The 20,736-nt window shown below is 43.3% G+C and overlaps 2 protein-coding genes across 3 annotated transcripts in view; both read right to left on the reverse strand.

The window, feature by feature from the left end:
• LOC146198377 (unconventional myosin-IXb-like) overlaps positions 1-20,736 on the reverse strand; it is a 109,601-nt gene that overhangs the window by 66,129 nt on the left and 22,736 nt on the right. For both annotated transcript variants that reach the window (XM_084593859.1, XM_084593858.1), the window contains exons 6-15: positions 16,926-17,088; positions 15,798-15,898; positions 15,587-15,641; positions 14,689-14,766; positions 13,727-13,816; positions 11,947-12,060; positions 9,141-9,278; positions 8,775-8,896; positions 7,438-7,579; positions 384-567 (exon numbers count right to left, since the gene is read on the reverse strand). In XM_084593859.1, coding sequence (XP_084449985.1) covers positions 384-567; positions 7,438-7,579; positions 8,775-8,896; positions 9,141-9,278; positions 11,947-12,060; positions 13,727-13,816; positions 14,689-14,766; positions 15,587-15,641; positions 15,798-15,898; positions 16,926-17,088 — 1,187 coding nt within the window. The remainder of the gene's footprint in view (positions 1-383; positions 568-7,437; positions 7,580-8,774; positions 8,897-9,140; positions 9,279-11,946; positions 12,061-13,726; positions 13,817-14,688; positions 14,767-15,586; positions 15,642-15,797; positions 15,899-16,925; positions 17,089-20,736) is intronic.
• On the reverse strand, positions 796-3,742 carry LOC146198378 (uncharacterized). Its single transcript, XM_084593857.1, has one exon. It carries the CDS (start codon positions 3,681-3,683, stop codon positions 1,209-1,211), a length of 2,475 nt encoding a protein of 824 aa, XP_084449983.1. The 5' UTR covers positions 3,684-3,742; the 3' UTR covers positions 796-1,208.

Here is a 20,736-nt window from a genome sequence, read left to right on the forward strand (position 1 = left end):
TACACAGATCCCTACAGAACTTAGCCAGACCAAGTATTGTAGTTCAAATTATCCAAAAATTCAAATTATCGAGATTCAAATTAACGAGCTTTAACTATGTTCAAAAATTTTCCAAAAACTTTCAGACTGGCTTATTTTTTTCCATGGTCCGAAAAGAGTTAGGGCTTTACAGTGATATATAAATCCTCGCTGTGAAAAAGAAAATGACTTCTACAAGGTATATAGAACCCTACATGTGAAACCACCATAATCAAAGTGCAGCATCCTGTCATTTACATAAGTTTTGTGGCCAAAGAGGCTAATTCTGAAAGCGAGCCAGAAAGCATACGAGGCTCATAGAATGCCAATTCACAAGCACTATACATTAAACAACATGCACTGACCCTGACTGTGTGAGGTGGTACGTCTAAGTGCATGATAGGAGCGGAAGAACGCTCGCAAGATGGCCCAGCGGAACACAGCCACAGGGTCAGCACCAACCAGCTCTCGCACTAGAGCAACGCTCGAACTCTTGAGCACCATCACCACGTCGGGCCGCATCAGGTCCAAGTTCTTCTCCTTAAAGTCCTGAATGGCGAAGGGAGACGAGGCAACAGCACAAAATGACGCATCACAAGGGTGCTTCACATGATAAGCAAAGAAAGGACTAATCCTTAAGGGGGGATGAGGGGATCGGAGCAAACTTTTTTATTTTTTGACTTAGAGGGATGAAATTTGGTAGGCTGGCTTGAAATAGCATCAAACAGAAAGATATAAAGTTTCAAAATGATAGCTTCAGTAGTTTCTATTTTACCATTGTTTATATGTTGGTAACATGTTGCTTGCTCGTGGAAAGCCTAGCATGACAGCAAAATGGGCTATGGGTCTGTAAATGTTCTTAATAGTTACTAAGAAGTGTGGTCTAGGTCAAGATTCTCCTTAAATTTTTTTAAACTTCTCTGCTCTTTTCCTAAATGACTTATTATACATCTTCTCTTTATGTTTAGAAGGTATCGTGCTCTAATTACTGTGTAATAAAAAAATGGTGAGCCTAAATAGCAAATCTGAGACTGTCTTGATGTAAAGCACATTTCAGCAATTACAACAAGACAAACGGGATAAAAATCCATGCACCCATTGCGATGCTGCGCTTTCCACAAGCAAGGTGGTAAGTTCAAAACGAAGTTTTGAGAAAACAAGCTCGAAAGTTCCAAACTGGCACACACTGTCTAAAATGCTCCTGCACTGTAAAATTTCATGTCTCTGGCAGCAGGCAATTTCTTAGACCTTTGTCCTTTCAAAAGATGGGCTTTGTGCGCCTTCTTAATGCGCTGAGAGTCTTTCTCGGCGGCCCGCTGAAGAGAAAGGGCTCCAGGGCGCAGGCCCAATGTTGTGCACAGGTTTGAATATGCTCTCAGATTGCCTGAGTTGTACTTCAAAATCGCCTCGTGCACTGCTGTTTCCACAGCGAACAGTGAGGCATGCTGGTCTTTCGATAATAGTGACCAAATCACTGAATGGAGGCTCTCAGCCGCATTTTGAGTTTTGCCTCCCCTGCACCGGGCCAGCAACTGAGGGTCTGAGAGGCGCTGGTACACTGGCAGAAGTGCTTCAGCGACCTTCGGTGATAACTTGTACTTGTGAGGGGGTGGTGGTTGTCCTTCTGCCTCTGCTGATCGATGTTTGCACCAGCTGAGGGGGCCAGGGGGACACAGCTCATGATGGGGTTCACCATCCGTCGACGTCACATGATAATAGGTCGACATTACTGCCCTTTGCATTTCTTCAACTTCTGAGTGGTTCCGCAGAGCGAGGCCATAGTAGTCAGTCAATTTTTTCATCAGCTGCTGTGTCAGGCCCCCCTTTCCACCTAGTGGCTCTCCTTTTTTAGCCTTGCTGACCAGGGAGCGAAGTGCAGCACCCATCCGTTTTTTCACGTGATTTATGCAGTCCTCTTTGGAGAGCTGCACAAAACCATAAACTTCTTCGTCACACAGAGTGCGGAACATGCGGCTGTCCCCATCACAGACTATGTTTGTGTACCGGAGATCATTCTTGCTCAAAGAGCGCCTGAACAGCTGCAGTGCAGCCTCCACCTCCATTCGTCCAGAATTCACATCAGTGTTTTTCTGGCACTGGTGCTGTTGCTTCCACTCAGCATAAGTGGGGTCACTTTCAGCTGGCTGTCTGCTGCACCCAAGGCAGAAGTTCGAGAGAACCACACAGTCTAACACAAGCCCTGTATGAAACTCAATTACACAGCCAACGCCAGTGTGAGAACTGTGGCCACGTGTCAGCCACGTACCATCGTACACGACTGTAATATTCTTCGAAAAGGTAGTTTCCATTTCTGTGTACACCTTTCTCACTGCCTCTACAGCATCTGCAAAGATGTTGTTTGCAGCTGCTTCTGCAGCAGGCTTGAAAGTTTTTTTTAGATGCTCCTCATATGTTTTGTGGTGTAATCCTCTATGTGAAACATTCATGGTGGCCCAGAAGTCATTGAGAGCAGTTGGTCCCTTACCAATGCTCTTTATCGCTTGAATTGATCTGATGTTGATATCAAAGGCTCTAGAACCACTCTGCCTTTGTGAAGACCATTCAGATTGGAGGGCACCACAGGAAATACACGAAAGTACCATCTTCACAGCTAGCCCTAATTTAGTTTCCCGATGCACTGTTAGGCCAGGCTGATGACAAATTGGGCAAAGCATGGAACTAATCAGCGAGTTCAAGGCTGCTACTTGCACAAGCATAAATTCCTCTTCTGGAGGTGCGGAAATGGCATCTTCTCTTGAGTCAGTCAGCGCAAACTTGCGCTCCGTAGCTGAAACCGCGCGAAGCGATTCGCAAACACTCGATGCTTGCACCTTTGCCGTTTCCGCGGACACAAATCGTGTTCTGAGGTGAGCTTGAATAGTGCGACGTTCACTGGATGAATATTCGTCACTGCGATGATCGGCCACCGGCGAGTCCGTGGAAGCGAGCGTGCACCCGCGATCGCCGTAACTCGTCGATGGCTCGGCCGCCGGCGCGTCCGCGAAAGCGAGCGCGCGCCCGCGAACACCGTAACTCGTCGATGGCATAGGATTGCCTTCACTCGCGGTTGTCGGCTGTGGACACATTTTGGAGTTGAAAAACACATCGCGGAAACGTGTCTCCACTGTGCAGTCAGGCGGTGATGACTGTTGCAAGACCACTTCGCTCGACGAGCTTGTGCCGGGACGCTCGCATACGGTGACATTCACTGGCGTGTCGATCCTCACCGGCGAATTAACGTTGCGCCCACGGCTCAACGGCGAGAAATCGTGGCCCGTCTCACCTTCGCTGGCTGGTGCCTCACCCGACGAACTTGCAGTGGCACGTCCGTGCACGGCGAGACGCACGTGTGCGGCGACGCTCACTGGCATGTCGATCGTCGCTGGTGAAGTAACATTGCACCCGTGCCTCGACAGCGCAGCACGTTGTTGGTTGTTCTCACAATCGCTGGCTGGTGCCCAACTCGGCATGAGATCGCACAGCACATTGGGAGAGAGATCGCGTAGCACGTTGGGCGCGTACTCCGCCGATTCCGAACGGACGCTCGGCTCGGTAGAACCACCTGTTGATGATCGCCGCTTCTTCCTTGCTGTAACAGGCTTGCGTTTTCGCTTCCCGTAAGCATGCTTTGTCCGGAACTTCTTTTCGAACGTTCGCTGATCCATTGCACGTGGTCGAAGACTCGAAACGCAAGAAAAAGAATTGCTTTCCAGCGGCGGACAAAGCAGACGCTTCTTACGCTGGCTGCCATTATTGCCGCGGCATCAGCCAATGAGGAGGCGCCTAGCAACACGTCGCGGCGCAGAGCCAATCGGGGCGCGGTATTCATTGGCTGCTTCGTGCTGCCGTCTTGCGGATATTCCTTTTTTGTGCGCTTGCTAGCTGGCGGAGAAGGGAGGGAGGGGTTGGGACAAAGAGCTGAAGAGTCGGGCTTTCCAACGATGCCAAAATGGCGGCGCTCCGTGGCGGGAAAGTCAAGCAGTCATGCCGTGAACTTGGCAGCTTTTTCGCGGTTCGGGAAGAATATCTCGACGCCGGCACCGATAAATATATTTATTTAGACTACTTAGAGTTTGTTTTTTGGTGAAATATTTCAGGACAACATAGAAATAATGTTGTAGATTCCGAAAAGCGCACTTTTCAAAAATCGATTTTTTCCGCGATTTTCGCGATCTGATCCCCGCATCCCCCCTTAAAGAGAAGCTGAAGTGGCGTTTTGACAGTCATATATAAGATTCAAGGATTTGAATATATGAAACTTTTTGGCAAGGCATGCCAAGTAGTTTTGCTATTACCACCGAATAAAGCTGAGTAAACATTCAGGCTTTTTCTCAATGCGCCGGAAAAACATGAAAAAGCTCATCATTACATTACTCTTGCAGAAGTTTCCAATTTGCAATGCCTTCGCCAACATGCTGTTATGGGCATACACCACCCAATAATGGTTCATGAGCTTTATGCTCAGTGGCATTGGTTTTCTTTCTTTGAGCTACTGTTTCTTTGCTGGAAATGTAGCACCATCATACACAATAACATCATTAGAGCCCCAGCCAGCATTTTGTTCTATGGAAAAAACTGAAAGTCACCACGGCTTTATTTAGCGCTTACAGCCCCATTTCAAATGCTAGCACAAAAAGACATTGCATGCTTTACCAGGAACCTTCACAAATTTAATCCTTTAAACTATTCAAATTCTAAAACCTCTTCAGCTGCCCTTTAAGCAGCAAGATTTTTAGATATTTTTTAACAATCATGTATGGCATCACACAAATTTCATGTAGATTTCACAAGCTGCATTATTTGTTGCCACTGCTCTGCTACGGAGCATAAAAAGCTTCACAAAAACTGAGACTTGGTATGAAATCAGCTAAAATTCCCCATCCACAACTTCAAGAAAAGCACAATTGATCTGAACTCATTTTACTTCTTCAGACTTGGACTTCAGAGTACCAAAGCTGGAAAAATAACACCCTCTCTCATGGCGAACAAAACAACACTAATTATTAAGATGAAGCCACAGCCTACTATGCCCGATGTAATCTGAAAACTATCGAAAAAAACTTTCATAGTTATCATACCGTTAAAAGCTAAAAGCTACGAAAGCAAGAGGCCCTGGACAATTTCGACCAACTTGATAATGTGCACTGACATCACGCAGTACGCGGGCATCTTGCATTTCTCCTCCATTAAATTGCTGCCTTCAGGGCTGAGTTCAAACCAAGGTTCCCTGGCTCAGTAGCTGTGCGCCTTAACCGCTGAGCCACAAGGGTGGTGCAAATAACCATTATAATTTTGCCAATAAATGCCATCTCAGCATATACTGTATCAGGCTGGATGAAATTCTGCTAACAATATCTTGCAAGCGAGTCGCTGCGGGCCTGTAGTTGACCTATGTGTGGTTTCGACTGTCACTGGGCCATCAGCTAACCAATGGGAACACATATACGCAATTAAGAAAGGTTAGCATACTCCGGAAGAACAAATATGATGCAATGCCTAGGCCCTAACCACCCCTCCCGACAGAGTTCGTCAAGAAAGAGCTGCTGCTGGTGCTCCACTACTTGGAAGAAAGCACATGACAACTACGAGTATGAATTATGCTAAGTCTTGCTCTGCATCCAGTGCTTTGTACCTTTTCACAAAGAAATTGATGGTTTCAATGCTTAGAAATGTAAGTGTAGGTTCAGGGAGAGCCTAGTTGCACTTCTTTAAAATAAATAATTTTTCATGCTCCCTTGAGTGGATCCCAGGGACGTTTTTGTCCAAGTTTACCAGAGCAGTGATTGCATTTAGGGGACATACAGGGTGTCTAGCAAACCATTATTTTCGAAATCCCCGACTTTTCAAGGTTTTTCCTAATTTTTTTCAGTTCTCCCTGACGAGTGAAGAGGCTCAAAAATGTAGCTGCTGATGATAACGAGCATAGACAAACAATTCACCACAAAAAGCTATTTATTATTCATATTCTGCAATTTACAATAGTGAAAAGGCTGCCATTAGTGTTGATGGTCGTTAAGAACGTCAAAAGTTTACTGAAAATTAAAAGTGCACTGATGCCAGTCCGAGAGCATGCAAGCCACCCACCCCGTAAACAGCCGAGCAAATCCAATCCAATACGGCTGCGCACATGTTTGGCAGCCCTCTAGTTCCCTATAGCAGCACAGCTTGCCGATCACTTTCGCGCTGGCCATTGCTGGCACGGTTATTCCTGCTTCTTGTCGCATACTATTATCATGCAGCGTTTCCGCATATTTTATTGAGTACCCACTTCAAGTGCGTATTGATTCTTGTATTGTGGCAGCTCAGACATGCGCTGGCGTCAAAGTAATATAGAGCACCTTGCCTTGCGGTACTGTGCACTGTCGAGACATCCCAAAAAAAAAAAAAAACTGCATGAATAACATACTCTGTGCCAGCTTAGAATTAAAATGCACTGCAGAATATATCGTGTGATTGTCCCTGACTTGGCAAAGTTTTTGATGGTTTCCCTGACATTTCACTGATCTTTTCCGGTGCATAAAATTTCCCCGACTATTCCCAGTTTTCCCGGTTGCTAGACACCCTGACATATCTGGCCCACCATTCTTTAGCACCACTAATTGAGGTTGGAAAGTGTGCTAAAACTACCATTTTGTTCTTCTTAATTCACAATGGGGGCCATAATTTGCAAAAATCTTTCATACGAAATCCATTAACCTTACAAAGGGTTACGATAGCAGTGGCTTGGCTTTGCTTGATTGCAGCGCAAGCACCTGAAGCGTTGCCTCTTAAAATATGTCTCGATTTCTGCTGCTCCCATAATTTACCATACCGTCTGTGCTTTCGTGGGGAGCTCTTGACTGTGGATGGCATGAACAGTCTGAGGCTACGCTATAATCGTAATAATATTTCTTTCTTTCAGCTCTGAGTCTCTCCCTTAAATCATATTCGTGGAAATGAAGTAAAAAAGTTATTTTTTCATCATACAGTCAATCCTAATTATGTCTGAGAAACACAAACACACACTCAAAAAAAGCATGACTACCAAAACAACATTCCATAAAAAATTCTCAAATCCACAACTGTTCATGGAATCACAGGAAACTAGAAGCCTTAATCGTTACAGCCAATGTGTAACTTTATATGCTCACAAGTGCTCACAAGTGCTCTCAATCACACATTAGGGTTACCTAAGTTGTTGAGCATATGTTTAAGCAGCACACAGTCAGAGTCAAAACAATTCCTCGCTGCTGCATGTGCATATTCCCAATAGCCTCAACAAGGCTACTTTGTGGATACAAGTTTACCTAACAAATTGAGGTTTTTATTACAATGTAAAAGTTAATGACAACATTCACGTATGTAGAAAATCCTTATAAACTGCTTTAAAGACAAACATTATGTGCTCTTTCTTTTGTATTTTATTTCTGACAAGCCTACCTTGATTTGATACTTGACACGGCCTGCGTAATGGTGCACCAGGAACGCATTCTCTCGCTTTTGGGGCATGTCATAAAATGGGTTCTTCTTGTGATGATTCTGGAACTTTTGCAGCAGCATGGCATTCGTGGCTCCCGAGAAACTGCAGGTACAGGGCGAATTTTGCAGAGAAAGTAAAGCATGTACTGGCTCTATACGAGCCTGAATGCTAGCCCCAGAACACAAAAGGTCATTAGCATTAAGGCGAAAACACACCTCACACATGTGATGGAAAAGAAAAAAAAAAAGGTAGCCAACATACTAGCCTCGACATTTTTAAAGGTCCTTTCAATTCCAACACTGGATTTTTCATGCTCAAATTTTCACACAGAAACAGGATTTTGTGCTTTACATCAGAGCAACGTACATGCCATTGGCACTTGCCTGGTTAGAGCAATACACATTAAGGTTGCCATGTTAACCAAACCCACAGAACAGCAAGCTCAAGCCATATGGACAGGCAAGTGCTACTGTCTACTAGAAAAGTACAGTGAGCAATCTTGACACTGGTCATTGCTGGTTCTCTCCTTTTCCAGCTTGAGACACCACTGGTTCAGTTAGCCGATTAAACTTGTAGGCACTGACACTTCTTTTATTACTAATGCACAAAGAAAATCTGGTAAGTATAGACACCAGATGCCTTTTTGTGCGGGGAATATAAAAAAATGTGACCTCAAAACTCGAACAATTAAGCACAACGAGCAGTAAAAGAACTTCGACAGCCGCCAACCAATTTTTGGGGCTCAGGACCATGCCTATCTAGGCCAGTTCACATGCTTTCATTTAAATCCAAGATGGCACCTTTCCCAGCTGTGAAGAACCGGTTGGTTGTGACAGCGATGCTCGCTCATGTCTATATTGCACAAAAAAAAATGAGCTCTCCGTCGAGAAACAATCTACATAGTTTTGCTGGTGCCTATTTTAGTTCGAAAAATTGAACTTTTAGACGCCATAAAGTCCGAAATACATAGATATGTACCCAGTCATACGGTGTGCATAACGGTTCCTGAATGAAGTCTGAAATATCATGCAAATCCAAATTACTGGAGCCCAAAAAATCGGTTGGCTATTGTACACAGGGTACATAACAATAAACCACCAGATCTGAGCCACCAACCTATTTTCTATTCATTGGTTATTAGGGGGGCTAGGAGATAAGCAGAGAGACCAACACTATCGCACATCCAAAGTGGATGGTATCCATGCAGCTACAAAATAAATAGCCTACTGCAATCAAGCAACCACACAAGAATTCCTTGATTCCAGATTTGTTTTGAAAATTTCCTTTGGACACGCACTTGCACTGGTCGTTGAGCAAGCACAGCAGGCCATGCGGCTTGCCCTCAATAAGGTTCAAGCACCCGGTGTTGTCAGTGAACTCAATGTTTTTCCAGTGAATCCCTTCCTTCTGGTATTCTTCCTGCAATGATGAAGAACATGGAAAAGTTAGCATTAGGGCTAAGCAACAACAAAGCCCCAAGTTGCTGGAACATTAGCCTGTGTTGTTTTGCTAAGCTAGCAAAAGCATAACTGATTTTTTGTCGCTCACTGTGATAAGAAAACAGCAAGATGGAGCTCTTCCTGATGGTGAGTAATGAACAACGATGAGTAATGTTTATCCTTAATGAGCTGACAGGAAGTCATGACTGCTGACAGGGCCTCACCTGTTCATACTTGAAGACGTGCTGGTTGAAGTAGTACTGCAGGTGCTCATTGGCAAAATTGATGCAAAACTGCTCGAAGTTGTTGTGGTCACCAAAGTCCTCAAACCCAAATATATCCAGTACACTTATGCTGTTACCCTGCAAAAAAAAATCCAAAACAGAATTTATACAGCCATCCCAGTAATTATTATCAAGAGCAAAATGTCAACTCTAAATGAAGTACATAAAGTAAAAGCTTGTTAATTCAACTTGCATTAATTTGCAGATCCAATAATCCTGTATGGCCACAGCCAACGCATGTGCGAGTGTATGCCATCATTAGGTGTGAGCGAATTTTGAAATTTTCAAATAAGAATTTAAAAAGAATATGAAAAAAAATTGCCTTTGAATATTGCATCGGATATTGAATAAATGATAAGTGAAAAAAAATGAAAAATTAAAACATAGCGAACACTATCTTGTTTATTTCAGAATTTGAATGATATCTGCAAATAAATTTAAACTAGAACTGCACAGAAGTGTATACTGTACTGAAAAATCCAGTATACGTTTTATACAAAATTTCGTAAATATCAGTTTTCTATACAGGAAGGACTTGCATGAAACCAGGTAGAGCTGTCATATCTCTGCTGAATATGTCAAGCTCTCAGTAATTCATCCTCCATGGGACCAGAAAAAAATCTCCAAATTAACTGAAAGCTCGAATTATCCAATGAACCTGAAGAGACTGCCGAAAACCATTTGCACCACAGTAACTTTAGATGACAAACACCTGTATGATTGATGTCTGCATATGAGATAAAACCGAACTAATAACGACATTATTTCATGGTTTCGTCAAGCGCTTCGCTTTACGGACACCATCAGGAAGGCCCTTTTCGCAAAAGGGAAGGTCTCTCTTCACTCTTTCCAAAAAAACCTCCGTCAAATTTTGAGGATGCTTTCACTACACAGCCCATGCGGTCAAGCACTGTGGTGAAGAGTGCAGTGCAAGTAAAGTGCGATGAATTCAAAACCTTTCACTGTATTCAAAAGTTTTCGAATATCAGTTTTTCGATAAGAATACAAATCGAGTAGCAAAACGTACTTGATTTGTATTCGAAATCTCAAATATTCACAGACTCCAGGCAGTCACATCCACTAATTTGGGGCTTACGGTTTCCTCATCAGTTAATTCAAATAGACTCCCAAATGGGAGGCTGTGTCCAGGTAACACTAATCAAGCGAGCAATTGTTGAAAAACCTTAGGCAGGTTCGGGCATGGTTAAAGCAATGGTCGTGCGAAAGCAGTGCGATGTTTCGGCTGAACAGCCTTAATATACTTTTGACTGTGGTCAGCCTCCAGCCTCGCAGCCTTTTCTCCTGTTAATCCAGCAGCTCGCACCTTCTTCTGCCTCTCACATTTTCTCTTCAGTTACTCTAGTCACTTTGCCACATCTGGAGGATCCATAGAATCTGCTGGACAGTTTTGCTGGGCGGTTTAGCATTGAGAGGCTAGCACAGTTTGCCAAAGTGTAGTTTAGTTTATGGGTTTTAACGTCCCACAGAAACTCAAGCTATGAGACACTGTAGTGAAGGGCTCCAGAAATTTTGGCCACCTGGGGTTCTTTAATGTGCACTTGCACAGCACCGGGGTGCTTTGGTTTCCGCTTCTATCTAAAAGAAGCTGCCGCAGCCGGGATTCAATTCCGCATCTTTATGTTTAGCAGTCGAGCATCCTAACCACCGAGCCACCGCATCAGGGCAGCTTAGCAAAGTGTTAAACGTCATTATCTCACAGCATACAATTGAAGGTACACGTCATTGCATCCCATTTTTTACATTATCTGGCACCACATGAAGGTTTGTTAGTGACACCATACAAGCAAATGGCGTACAACGAAAGCAGTAGAGGAGGGGGACCTGCCACAGAGGTATCTGTTGTGCATGCCACCGTCCCACGCACTGCTTCGGAAGCTGGACAACAGCTGGTGCCACGGTTGCCATGGTAACCAGGCAAGGAGGCATCCTACAAACTTGAGGATAGAGATGGCTGGATAAGTGCTTTCGCAAGAATAGCCCATTCAAGCTTGAATTCCATTCTGACAGTAGACATGACGATGAATGGATGAGCCCTGCCTTCAAGGACAATCCGGTGGTTTAGCTTCGGTCTTCTTTTCTGAGCTTCCTGCCAGCCTGCAGCAATGGCGATTCAACCAGCCAGCTGACAGGCCCATTGCTGGTCTATACTTTAACCAACCTTTACTTTATCTCACCACTCCAATGCCACTGTGGTGCCACCCCATATGCGCCGGCGCCTCAAAAGAAGACGAGGTGCACGGTATGCACAGGGCAGAATGTTGGAAGGCATTCGAAGGCAGAGCCACGGTGTTGTCAGCTGGAAATGGTCGCGCCTGAGCTCTGCTATGCATCCGTTTCACACTCACTTTTATGTCAGTCGCAATTTTTTTGTGCATCAGTACTGCTCGTTTGCCAAACCACTTGCCGTTTATGTAGCGAAGCCTCTTCACACATGATGCTGCCGCTTGAGAGGAGTATCATGCAGTAGCTCCCCTTGCTACCATTGCCAAAGAAAATTGCCAAAGCAAAATCTGAAGCTAGAATTACTTTATGAGGACTATGCAGGCACTTGGAAGGCCTTTGTAATTCCTCCACAACCATTATGTTACACTGGGCTACACCAAAAAAACTAACTATAACACAACAAACAAACAAACAAAACTGACTCCATGACTAACAGTTCCATGTCTATAAAGATCAGAGAGAAATTGATCTGTTAAACAAACTAGGTTCTCAAAGCCCTGACCTTGTGTTCCCGAAAGTCCTTGGCAGAAAGCAGTGCATGGTTGACTTGCATAACAATCCAGTCAAAAAGGGCTCCATAGAGGCACTTGGCCATTGCATCTCGCGTAGCCACAGCCTGAGAAAAAAAAAAAAAAAAAGACAGCAGGCACTGAGCACATAGAGTGATAAAGCAGCTACTGCCAATGCACATGGCATCGGGCTCCTATCCATCCTTTTAAGGTCCCAACAAGAAAGCATGTTGCTTGTTGAAAAAGTCAACTACTCGTCAGAAAAGTACAAAGGAAGTAAGTTATCTTGATTCCCACCAATTTAGCACTCAGCCAGTAAGAATGCCTTCATAGAAACATAGGCACATAGCTAAAAAAAAAAAAAAGAGAGAAAGAGAGCACTCATGAATTCAGCTCCAGGTTTACGTCAAGCAGGTCTATTTTAGAGTCCAATGCCCCTTTTAGACTGCATAAATTTTTGGCTGCATGCTTGCAAATCTCAAAGGGCACATCAATCCGAATTTTGTTTGCAGTAAAAATCGACTCTCTGGCATTTTTTGTCCGTGTAAACGCTTTTCCGGCAGTCCCACTCCTGCCTAAGACCTTAAATTATTAAATTAGGGCTGGCAGTATCTTTGAAATAAATAAATAAACAAATAGTAAAACGCACCGAGAAATTTGCACTTGAAAACCTTTGCGTAGGTCAGTTCAAAACTCGCGACCTAGCATATGGTATCTGCACCCACAGAACTGCGTTGACGTGCCGCAGTTTGCTTGCAAAATCTGCTGGCAAGCACGACATTTGCATTTAATTTTCTCTAACTTGTACAAGCTTCGTTTTCATTTAAGTTGCACCTCTGCTGTGAGAAAATAGTGATTTATCGACGTGAAGCCAACTTGTGTTCCCAATGTCCATTTAATGTCTAACCCAAAGCCCAAACGGGGGTAAAAGCAAGACCACAGTAAACAATTATTATTATTATTATTATTATTATTATTATTATTATTATTATTATTATTATTATTATTATTATTATTATTATTATCTTTCATCTGACAGGCAATCATGTAGCAGCACACCAGTTGCACTTCACAAGAAGCATGAAGTTTAGTGCCAAACTTATGCCTGCCCATAAACCAACTCGTGCACTCCAACCACTTAAAGAAATTGTAAAAATGATGAACGCTCTGTGGTCAAAAAGGCACCATGAATAATGACATCCAAACAAGTCTGCTTTCTCACACCAAAGGTGCTTCAGGAATCTAAGAATTTCCTCCAGTTTTCCAGGTTAGAACAAGATGTGGATGAGTACATAGAGTCAAAGGAAACCAAAGGAGGGTTTAGGAGGAGCCTCAGTTTGCTGCTAGCCAACACTTTGACAAGTGGACTTGCCTTCATCTGGGGAAGTCCACTTGTGCAAATGTTGGCTAGTGGACTGAGGCTCCCCTTAAATCCTTGTTCAGTCTTCACTGACCACAGGTTTTTCAGTAATAATAAAGCAAAAATTTTTACTTTCTTAACTGCCATCAGTTATGCTAGTGACAATTACAGTACAACAAGAATGAGCTTCAGTGACAAGACAAATTTTTACCACTAACTAGATGAGCAGGAACAGGCACAAACCAAGCAACAACTTCATAATCCTCCTAGTGTGCGATATAGGCAAATTCTTTTTAAAAATTAGACGTCCTCAGTCCCCTGCATGTCTTTTTCTTATCAGCAAGATCATTGCAAGAAAAAAAAAATAGCACGAAATGGCAAAAGTTAGAAAGCAAGACTGTTCAGGAGCTTACCTCAGGCATCTTGTAGCTGATTACTAATGTCTCCCCAGGGGCTTTGGCACGTTTTGTGGTCAGGGCAGAATTTAGTGTTTCTTCCTTGACCTAAGCAGACAGAAATAACACACTCTGATGGGCTGGTTAGTTCATATTAAGCGAACGAGTAAAACTGCGCGAAAGCAGGACTGAAGAAACACACAGGGACAAACAAGGCGTGCCTTGTTTGTCCCTGTGTGTTTATTCAGTCCTGTTTTCTTGCACAGTTTTACTCGTTCGCAGAGAGAAAGATCAGATTCACTAATCACATTTCTTTGCTTTTTTTGTAAACCTCTAAAAAAAAAGAGAATTTAAAAGGTAAAACTAATGTTAAAAGCTCCATGGTTAAGCTGACTTTTTCCACCAATAGTGAATAGCAGGAAGAGAACAGCAGAATTAAATTTTCAACTTAAAATCCATTAACCAAAATACATTTGAATGGCCAGACCTGCCAAAAATGGTCATCCTTACTTTATCATTTTTGAGTGCAATTTAGGATGGTCCTACACATAAAGTCAAGCAAGCAGATGATATATCAAAGTATGGTTTTCGCAAATCCAGCGTTCTACGCAACCTTGTTTCTCTGCCACGTGCCTAGGAATGGTTACAAAGAGGCTACAGAGATAAAATTTTACGATAAAAAGCTATTAAGATCTTCTCAGTTAATGTCAGGCACACACAATACTGTGGCCTCTGAAGGTCTGCACATCCAAGTACTAGTTCATGGCCTGAAGTTCGTGCTGCTGCTCCATATGTACCACTTTTGATACAAGAGACAGTATTAGCAAGAAAATGCCACCAGCTTTGCGCTAAACAAGTACCCAGAAAAATGGTAGGAAGGCTAAGAGATCTCCGAAGTTTTAGCTATGAATAGAAACAGAATTGCTTCAGTGTTTTGCTTCAAAGTGTTTTAAGCGGTATACATCCCTCCTGAACCTTACCCCAAGAAGCGAGCAGATGAGCGAAAGCACTTCAGGGTTCTTCACTTGCACTGCTTCATCACTGTGGTAAGTTGATTTCTAGAAATGATGTGGGGAAAGAAGAAAGAGTTAGCAGGGCTACTACTCATTACAAACTTCACAAAAATTAACCACATTCCATAATGCTTGCTGTCTCTTTCTTGAGCAGACAGTGACTACCCGTTGATATGTTGTTTTTTTTTAATGCAGGAAAAAAACATTACCCAGGAGGACATATGATTCGAACTGCCTGATTTTGAAAAATTTAGCAGTCAACTGAAGTACAAAGGCATTTCGAATTGAGACTTTTAATTCATAAAAGTGTAAACTAGCCTACAGACATCTAAAATGAACAGTTCCTTTTTTTAGCTCTCGCAGAATTCAGTCCATATTTCAGCGCGGAATATTTAGCAGCAAATTCAGCTCGTAGAAGGCAATGACGCACAGAGATAGCTTCCTTGGGAGTTTCCGGGTGCTTCGCCCCCTTGCACCAGTGACAGTGCAAAATGCTTTTCTCTCTTCAGAGGCACTAGGTACTGCGGCAGAATGATTTCATGAACCTGCTGAGCAGCGAGAAATTGTGTAGTGATGTTTTCACTGTTGTACTGCGTGATCATTGTGGGATATTTGAATATCTCACAATATCCCACAGCCATTGAGGTCATATGGCTGTGACATCATGACCCTCTCGGCCAATCCGCATTTTCTCAACCCAATGCTAACTACACCAGGTGTTTTCCTCTGAACGGGAGCCCTAGCGATACTATGTTAAAAAGACCACTCGCGAGAATCAGCCAAGCAAACACCTGCCACAGTGCACAAGAACAGACAATAACGAACACATGCTTGTAACTGAGCAACTGAGCAAGAATTGTTATACCTTGCTAAACTCGATGTTCCCCAAGTGTAGCACAGCTGATAATACACGTATCAGCCTGAAACAGAAGGAATTATGTCACAAAACTTACAGCCACCAATTATTGCCAGTTATAACTGAAATGTTCTGTACAAAGACTGAGTGAAAACTGAAGTCACAGCTTGTCTACACTGATATAAATAGAAAAAAATGTAAATTGCAAAATGCCACACACCGTTTCCGCTTGTCAAGATTGAATCCCACCATTCGCATGGATTCCATCAACTTGGTGTACTCTTGTGCTTCATCGGTGCCTTCCAAGGTGTAGCACTGACTCTGCATAACACCATGATTCATACTGAAGCAGTGCCTTTACAAATGGAGCATTTTTCAACCAGCAAGAACATGCAATATTAACTGAGGAGCAACAACAAGTGTTAGTCATGGCACAAACTGACCTAATACACAGGAGAAAAGAGTATTTTGATTCAACTTGCACATCACTACAGCAACATTTTATTTTTTTATTTTATATTCTGCATCGCAAACATGCTTCAGCCTCGCACAATGCCAAATTTCTAGCCTTTCTGTTGTTGTTGTTGTTGTTTTTACAACTTAATCATGTCCTTTTCAATACTGGAACCATTTTTAAGCTCTTCATTTTTACTAGTCTAGCCCTACAGCAACCACAGACATGAAATGGTACAAAGAGTTCTTCATTTGTTATCAGAGAATTTAACTGGTAATGTGCAGGAGAAGCATCCCCCTTATCAAGATTTGCCACCAATTTTCTATGCCCCTAAGCCTAATGACTACAGGGTCATCCACTGTGACGCTAATACAGGCACACAAGCTATTTACACATATGCTTTCTTTTTATTCTTCCTTTGTGAACATTATACATTTCTCCCCATTTTTTTCCCGGACCACAAAATACCACATGGTCAAACTTTCTTGTCATGCCAGCTGTTTTGTTATGAGGCTCAACAGCAGGCCAAGAGTCACCCTAGTTCATGCCAGCCATTTCGAGTTTTTGTGGGTGAAAATTTATCGTGAGTTCCTCCAAATGCCCATGAACTGAATAAGGATTGACCACCAGTTCAAAGTAAACAGCTGTTGCGTCCAAGGATTGACCGTAGGTAAACTAAAATAGACGTTACTGCGACTAAAGAGGAACACATTAAAGCAGGACAGGGTTCTTGCCAAAACAGGTTGTTTGCGACAAATGGCTTGCACCAGAAGGGATGTGGGGTCAATCCAGCCATTAAGCCATTCCTCATCAGAAGCACCACATTCTTTGAAAATTACTCCCAGCATGGTTACTGCGCATTGCGACGAATACACCCAACAAAATCCGCACTACCTGGTTGAGGTAGTAATAGTCTTCTGGGCGAGTCAGATGCAGCTCCTCACGCTCTTCCTTGGAGGCCCCTGCCAGCAGGTAGTAGAAGACGTGGTAGTTGCGTTCCTTCTTGGCTTGAGACACGATGCGTGACTTCTCTAGCAGGTACTTCTGCACTACAGCCCTGTAGGCACAAGGCATCCGTGGCTTGACCTCCCTTCTCAAACAATTTTAGCCCAAAAGATGCAATTATACACTGCCAAAGAGATCACAACCAGGAATAAAGACAGCATGAACCAGTACGCAAAAGTGCTGGAAGATATATATAGTGGCTGCACAGCAACCATAGTTCTGCATAAAGAAAGTAACAAAATTCCCATAAAGAAAGGTGTTAGGCAAGGAGACACAATCTCCCCAGTACTATTCACAGCTTGTTTAGAGGAAGTATTCAGAGACTTGGAATGGGAGCAGTTAGGGATAAGGCTAGATGGAGAATACCTCAGTAATCTGCGATTTGCTGATGACATTGCCTTGCTAAGCAACTCGGGAGATGAACTGCAAATAATGATTGATGACCTAGACAGGAAAAGTAGAAAGGTAGGCTTGAAAATCAATATGCAGAAGACTAAGGTAATGTTCAACAGCCTCGGGAAGGAACAGGAGTTTATATTAGGAAGCGAAATACTGGAAGTAGTAGGCGAATATATCTACTTAGGACAGGTAGTAACCGCAGATCCGGACCATGAAAAGGAAATAACAAGAAGAATAAGATTGGGATGGAGCGCATTTGGCAAGCACTCGCAGATTATGACTAGCAGCTTACCGGTATCGCTCAAGAGGAAAGTATACAACAGTTGCATCTTGCCTGTACTCACCTATGGGGCTGAAACGTGGAGGCTAACCAAGAGAGTTCTACTTAAGTTGAGGACAACCCAGAGGGCTATGGAACGAAAAATGGTAGGGGTAACATTAAGAGATAGAAAGCGTGCAGAGTGGGTCAGAGAAATAACTCAAGTTAACGACATTCTAGTGGAAATTAAGAAGAAGAAATGGACATGGGCAGGACATGTAGTGCGAAGAGAGGATAACCGATGGTCGCTGAGGGTAACAAACTGGATTCCAAGGGAAGGAAAGCGTAGCAGGGGACGGCAGAAAGTTAGGTGGGCGGATGAGATTAAGAAGTTCGCAGGGGTCAAGTGGATGCAGCTAGCACAGAACCGGGTTAAGTGGAGAGATATGGGAGAGGCCTTCGCCCTGCAGTGGGTATAATCAGGCTGATGATGATGATGATGATGATGATGATGATGAACCAGTACGCAGCATGCTCATAGTATGATTGTGCCATTCTTTTGTGAAATACTCAAGCATACACAGTCCCCAGTGGACAAGGCTTCAGAAGTAACCAGATCACTGGAGTCAAGAAAAGAACAAAATTTCCTAACAGCCTTGGCTCTGCAACCAGTAGCTGAAAAAACCACCTTCACACAGCAAGTGCAGACAGAATCGTAGGATACTGAAGTTTGTGCCTTCACATAGCTCCCACATCCTGTTTACTTCAAAAGACTGACTGCATGAAAGGAACTGCACAAGAATGCTAAATTGGGCGAGTTGGTGCATTCGCATTTTAGGAAACGTAGCACAAAGAAGACAAGGACAAAAAAAGGAAGGAAACACACACGAGCGCTTACTCACAACTGATTTTTTATTAGAAAAGCTAACAGAATATATAGGGTACAAAAAATTATCAAATACATGTAATGAAGGGGTGAAATTGACAAAAAATTGATAAAAATGTGGAAAAAAGGCAAGTCTGCAAAGATACACAAAAAACACGTGAAAAAAAAAACTACTTGACCACTGATTCAAGGTATGTAATCTCTACTTTTGTTAAGTTAATCTCTAATTTCACCCCTTTATTGCATGTATTTGATAATTTTGTGTACCCTATATATTCTGTTAGCTTTTCTAATAAAAAATCAGTTGTGAGTAAGCGCTCGTGTATGTTTCCTTCCTTTTTTTGTCCTTGTCTTCTTTGCGCTACGTTTCCTAAAATGTGACTGCATGAGGCAGCATTATATGGCAGGATGTGCCTCGAGCTCTCAGCTCGTACACAGGCACACAATGTATGCAGAAGGAACCTCCACTAACCACTCTTTCCATTAGTTCCTCAAACAATGTCTAAGAAGAACTGCTTTCTCCAGCAATGCCACTAGCATCACCGCTTTAATTTCTTAGTCAATAACAGGACAACACTTATCATAAGCTGCAATTTCACTACTAAGTTTTCAGCCCAACAAATTGTTCCAAAAGACCGGTGTGCTTTAGAGCTTACGGCTTCAACTTGAAAAAACAAAATATGCCATTGGCTTTTTGTATTTTATGATAATTTTACTTTAGTGTAAGACATGATTGCCTCACCACAGCGTACACATGTGCCTCAACTGCATAGTTGTTCAGTACACATTAACTGACACACACGGATGTCACTAAGGCTGACACCCGTGCAGTGCACAAACACTCCTGCCAAAGGCCATACCAAAACAAGGCCCGTTAACTCCTGTTTTTCCATGGACTTCACTGAAGCCGAGCACAGCTATAGCACACTTGTCAGTCAGGAAAAGTTTCAGTCGTTATTCCTGTTACAAAAAGCCATCATAAGCCCACACTGTTCAGCAAATGGATGTGACACCCTCCTTGAAGGGGTCATAACACCGCTTTCCAAACATAAGCTGTTCACTGCATCTTATTCCCGATACGTCAAGCTACAAAACCTCAAGTTTCAGCTCCATCATGTTTTTTTTTTTTTTATTCATGAAGAGCTTGCCGGTCTGGAAACTGGCACTGTCCCTGACAACTTAAACCGACTACCCTGCGCAATGTGTTGTCAGCTACATAGCTTGTGCACAGGCAAGGTTAACTACTGTTACACAATCATGGCTATGCGACACCGCGGTTAGTGCATATGGCAGATCGAACCACAGTTATGCCGCTAAGCACGGTTATTGCAAAACCGAGCTTGGCGACCCCAGTTAGTGTTGTTAACCAAGAAAATGGTGGCATCTGTAGATAGAAGGCACACTTTGGCACCCGAGTACAAAAAACGCACACAAAATAGGCAGTTCTAGAGCTGCCAAAAGGCACAGCAACATTGTACTGCAGCCCTGTCTCATCTTTGTGGCATCGTCAGAGAGGCATTTCGTTAGGCCGACCGTCAAAGGTCTGGCCTCAGTCACGTCATGAGAGTGCACTACAAATTCACAGTGCTTACAGCCATGATGGCAACTCAAGGAGGGCACCATCGCGGGCCACCCGCAAGCGTAGCGGACAACAGTGCTTTGGCCGTGTGCTACTCCCTTCTCGTCGCTAGGCCTATTGTTTTGTATCAAAGCCACTGCGGTTGATGCTTTGGAATTGATTAGCACTATAGTAAATGGTCTACTCATTAAACTGCCTTACTGTAAATCTCACTATCTCATAGAGAAAAAAAAAATTAATTTCACCAAAGCCTTAGCAGCGGAACTCACATGCATAGCACACTGGATGACCTGGCGCCGCATTACTGGCAGCTGCTATGCGACCATGAGCAGAAACTTGCTTGCGTTGCAGTTATCACTCGGCACTGGTCAGTGATCCTCAAGAGGTTCCTAAGCACCCTTTACTGAAGCTGGTGCAAGGAATCGGCCTTATCGTTGGTGCAGAGGGCTTTCAAAAGGCACAACTCGAGCAGCGGTGGGGACAATGTTGCCATCGGACAATGCCAGCAGTTGTACCGAAGGTGAATGTGGGGCAAGAACTAGATCACACTTCACTACAGTGCTCTTTTGACAAATAT

Source organism: Amblyomma maculatum, chromosome 2, assembly GCF_055883805.1.
Source record: "Amblyomma maculatum isolate TAMU_Amacu chromosome 2, ASM5588380v1, whole genome shotgun sequence".
Classification (NCBI taxonomy): Eukaryota; Metazoa; Arthropoda; class Arachnida; order Ixodida; family Ixodidae; genus Amblyomma; species Amblyomma maculatum.

Coding starts and splice junctions, on each gene's coding strand:
- LOC146198378 (XM_084593857.1), bottom strand. CDS start 3,683: ATGGATCAGCGAACGTTCGAAAAGAAGTTCCGGACAAAGCATGCTTAC.